The sequence below is a fragment of the Chaetura pelagica genome, unplaced genomic scaffold (genome assembly GCF_000747805.2).
Source record: "Chaetura pelagica isolate M959 unplaced genomic scaffold, ChaPel_1.0 scaffold695, whole genome shotgun sequence".
Lineage (NCBI taxonomy): Eukaryota > Metazoa > Chordata > Aves > Apodiformes > Apodidae > Chaetura > Chaetura pelagica.
Window position 1 is genome coordinate 219,739 of NW_009953191.1, and position 4,329 is coordinate 224,067.

Consider the following 4,329-nt stretch of genomic DNA (forward strand, 5'->3'; position numbering starts at 1 on the left):
AGCAGATAATCTCTGTGGTTGCTGAGATGTATTTTCCATTTGATAACTCTGTGCTGTCATACCAAACACTGCTAAGTGCTCTGATGTACAAGGGGATTTGGGGGCTTTTCCTATTTTTAAAACCCAGGAAAGGATGTTAAAGGGCAAAAAATCTCATTTTAAGGAAAAAAGGAAGAGCCTGAGGAGGTGTTTAGCTGTGGATCTCAGGAACTGGGGGGTCATGTCAGAGCAGTGTATTCTGGGAAGGCTTGAAAAATCAGGTTGCACATACTCATACATTGCATTTCAGGATGTACCTGCTAATTATTCTTACTTTAGAAAGTATTGTTGAGCAGTTTTGTTCTAATATAGATTTGCCCATTTTATATCCCCAGCATCTTATATTTGCCCAAGAACAACTTTATTTCTCTGGTGTATTGAAAGAAAATATTTCCTGTTCCTCGTAACTGTTCTGCCTGTGGTTGTTTCATGTGCTTCAGTCAAAGGACTTGTTTAACCAGAACCCAAATGTTATAGTCTGTATGTAATTAGCCATGAAGCAACTTCTGAATGTTATCTTATGTTGAATCTATAGGTAACATCAGAAACACTGAGAAGCTGAATTATGATAAACAGCACCAGTATGAGATAATGGTAACAGCTTTTGACTGTGGACAAAAATATGCAACAGAAGATGTCTTAGTACGAGTTAATGTCAAACCAGTGTGCAAACCAGGCTGGCAAGGTAAGGCTTAATAGTTTTATATTTTAATGTCATATTTAAATCTTGTTTATTTGGTGTTTTCCCTCTGCCTCCCAGTAATTAAACTAGGGTGCTTATTGCAGTGGAATAGAGAACTGTTGATACTTCTTATGCTTACATCATTCCAAACCCATTAAAAAAATGGATAATAATGCTATACTTGTTTACATTTGCCGTGTTTCTTCTCTAGTCAGAACAAAGAACAGATTCGAAAAGAAAGAAGACAGATTTCTATTCTAATAAGCTATGTTATAATTCAGTCTGACCATACTGCAATGTTAAACAAATGCTTCTGATTTGCTTTTCTCCTCCTACTCCTTTAAATAAAACTTTTGAAGCCACCATGACATGTGACTTTTCCCATGTGTGCCAGAGTTATTCTCTTGCTCCAAGTACAGCATTGTTTTTCCTGTGCATGTGCATGAGTCAAGGCACACTCACCTGGCAGTGGGAGTGAAAGGCATTTTTTTATCGTGATTACTGTCTTCATATTAAGACATGTCAACAGGAATTGATTTTCTACAAAGGTTGTAGGGACCTACAGTCTAGGCTGTCTGAAAAACCCAGGTGGCAATGTTGTAAGATGAAAGATACGCCACAAACTATAATGAGCTGAGATGAAAATGAGGACTGGATTAGGGACAAGCCTTCTGGTTGTAATACATTGTGCATATGCCATTCAGGACTAAGCTAACCTTCATAACTGTAATTTTTAAAGAAAATGAGTGAGAAGGAAAAATTCAGTTAGGCTGTTGTACTTGAAGGTAAATTTGCAGACTGATATTTAGAAGGAAAAACTATTTTCTTTGTAAAATGAGAAGCCCTGGTCTAGGGAACCTTGTAATTAAATAAGTGTGCAGCATCAAGTTGCCATTTTCACAGTCCCCACTTAGAGCAGAACCACTTTTTAATTTTTCAGGGATGTACGAGTTGCCTACCCACTCAAGTATTATGAAGAACATTTTTGTTAAAAAAAAATAAATAGGCTACGTATTAATTATTTCCACATTTTCTAACTAATCTTTTTGTTCAAAACCCCATGATCTGTTCTACAAAACCAATATAGTCTCTCTATCTGCTTTCCTTTTATAGAGTCATCTCAAATACTCTAGCTTGGAATATGTATTAAAATGAGTGCAACTGTTGAATTTTTATATTTCTATTGAGGTATTTATTAATTTATGCAAAGATACCTTACTATTAGTGTGTTTATACTGTCCAATATTGTCATATTTATTTTATAGTTCAAGCACCAATTACAAGGCAGGTGGTTATCAGGTGGGTTTAGACACCAGGTAGCCAATAATAGAGTAATAATAATAGAAACAACCTCAAATAAGGTTTGTTGTTTGGGGTTTTTTGATGCTTTGGTCATCTTAAATGACCAAATGACCAAATGAAGCATTTACAAGGTATTTTAAGTTTTTAATGAAAAGCTGAAAATGAGTTACTGTTATTTCACACATGCAAAATTTGTTTTTTCTAGAAGTCAGAGCTGCATGTGGCTGATAGTTTGGCTAACATTAGGTACTTAATGAGAGGCTGCCACCTCGTTTTTCTTATCGTGATGGTGAGAAGATAGAGAAAACAGCATATGTAAAGCAACAACCCTTAAAAAAATAATCCAATCCATAAGAAAGTTTAGGCAGCTTGTCTAGAGCATCTCGGATAGGAAAGGATAAGCTCTGATAGTATTCATTATGCTTTTTATATCTTTGGCAACTTGGCACAAATATACTTTCTTCTGATCTGATAAGGTTTTGTCATGGGTCTTTATTGTAGACAAAGGTAAAAATAAGAAAAATCTCCATATGCTGTGCTCTAGCATATTCCATGCCATCCGTGTGGAACTGTACCTCCCCATCTGTCTAACAGGTGACTGCTTCAGTTTGTTGGCGCAGCTCCAAGCACAAAGTGCAAGAGATAGTGTTTGCCTACTCAGAGTATAAAGTCTTTAGGTAAACAACTGGGTAGATACCACTTTAGTTCCTAATTACTGTCATTAATTATAATTTGGAAGTGAGATGCACCATAATACTTCCAGAAATCCCAACATTTCTCTTAATGAGATTTTTTTTTTTAATGCCCATTTATTTTTAAAGGTTAAGATAATCACGTAAGGGATGTTATTTTCCACTTTGAACCAATATCTGTAAAACGTAACTGTTGCCAGGGGGCAGGAGGAAGCAGCAAAGCTAACTAATAGTGTTTCTAGTACTTAAAGAGGAAATCTGGAGACTGGAAATGCAGGATATTTAAACCGTTCTTTCTTCCCTGTGTCTGTCACTCTGTGATCTCCCCACAAAGAGGCAGTCAGCAGGTATGCTCCGTCTTCTTTAAATGATATATTTTAAAAGATTGGATGATTAAGGGTGGCACAGTAATGGTTTCCTTTCTGATTTTCCAGAAAATATTAATATTCTGAGGCTTTCATTATAACACAGAAGTTGTCAAACTGCAATACATTATTTTTTTTCTTGTCCTTCAGTGTTGTCTTGAATAAATACTCAAATCATAGCATTGGCAGTTCTTAGAAATTACTGACTTGAGTTCCTTCTGTGCAGTTCCTTCTGTGACTATCACAAATAGAAATTGTGGTAGTCTAATGAAAATTCAGTATCCAGAAGATCAGTGCAATAAATTTCAGTGCAATAAATTTCAGTGCAGATGCCCTTCAAATAACCTGCATGGTGTGGGGTTGGGACTTGGAAGAATAGGTTTATGTAAAACAAACTTGACCCAAACTGACACCAAGCCACTCTGAAATGTTAATAGTATCCAAAGGAAGCTAAAAATGTAAATTGATTAACTGAATTAATTCCTAATCGCTTGTTTTAATTGGAAATTCCTATCAGTGAGTTTTGTCAACTGACCTTTACAGCTATGCTGCAAATAATCTTCATGCTATCTATGTGTTAATTTCCATCATTTTCAAAATGGACTGTTCTGTCTTACTGCCAGGTAACTAAAGAAGCTACATTATAAAGAAAAGATAGGTGCTAGTATTTCTGACACCATCATGGGTAAATTATTAAAGTTATTTCTATTTTTTGTTTCATTTTTTTTAAACAAAATTAGTAGGTTTCCATGCTAAAAAAAAACAAACCACCCTACTTTCTTTAGCTGATTCCCTGGTGTTCTGTCCGTTCCTCAAGGGCTCTGCCTTTGTTTCAGTTCTATGGACACAGAGCAAACAATACACTTTTTCCTCAAGATTCACTTCCAGTGTAGTTCTTTTCACTGCAGTGGTAGTCACAAATACTGATTTCTATCAAGTTACTTCTGTGTTATTAAAGCAGGGTTGACAGTTGTGTGGTAAGTCTATATAGTACACTTATTAAAAACATGAAGTGAAGTAAGAAAGAGTTAGGAACCTATAATCTAGACCATGTCTACTTTAGCTCATTTAGGGTGCCATACAATAGTTAGTGTATCAGAGGTATTGCATCTTACTTCTTATTTTAAGGCATGTAAAGCTTCCTAAGCTGATTTTGGGGTTTGTTACCACTAAAAGGCACATTCCTCTTACCACCTCTTCAATGTTGAATAGTCATTCAGAGGCCATGTACAGGTCAGATCAGCTTGCT

General features: G+C 35.7%; 1 protein-coding gene across 1 annotated transcript in view; it reads left to right on the forward strand.

Moving 5' to 3' along the window:
- CLSTN2 (calsyntenin 2) overlaps positions 1-4,329 on the forward strand; it is a gene marked incomplete at its 5' end in the record, with an annotated part of 182,609 nt that overhangs the window by 118,099 nt on the left and 60,181 nt on the right. Inside the window, one exon of the mRNA XM_009997355.1 lies at positions 575-724. Within this exon, the coding sequence (XP_009995657.1) occupies positions 575-724 (150 nt within the window). The remainder of the gene's footprint in view (positions 1-574; positions 725-4,329) is intronic.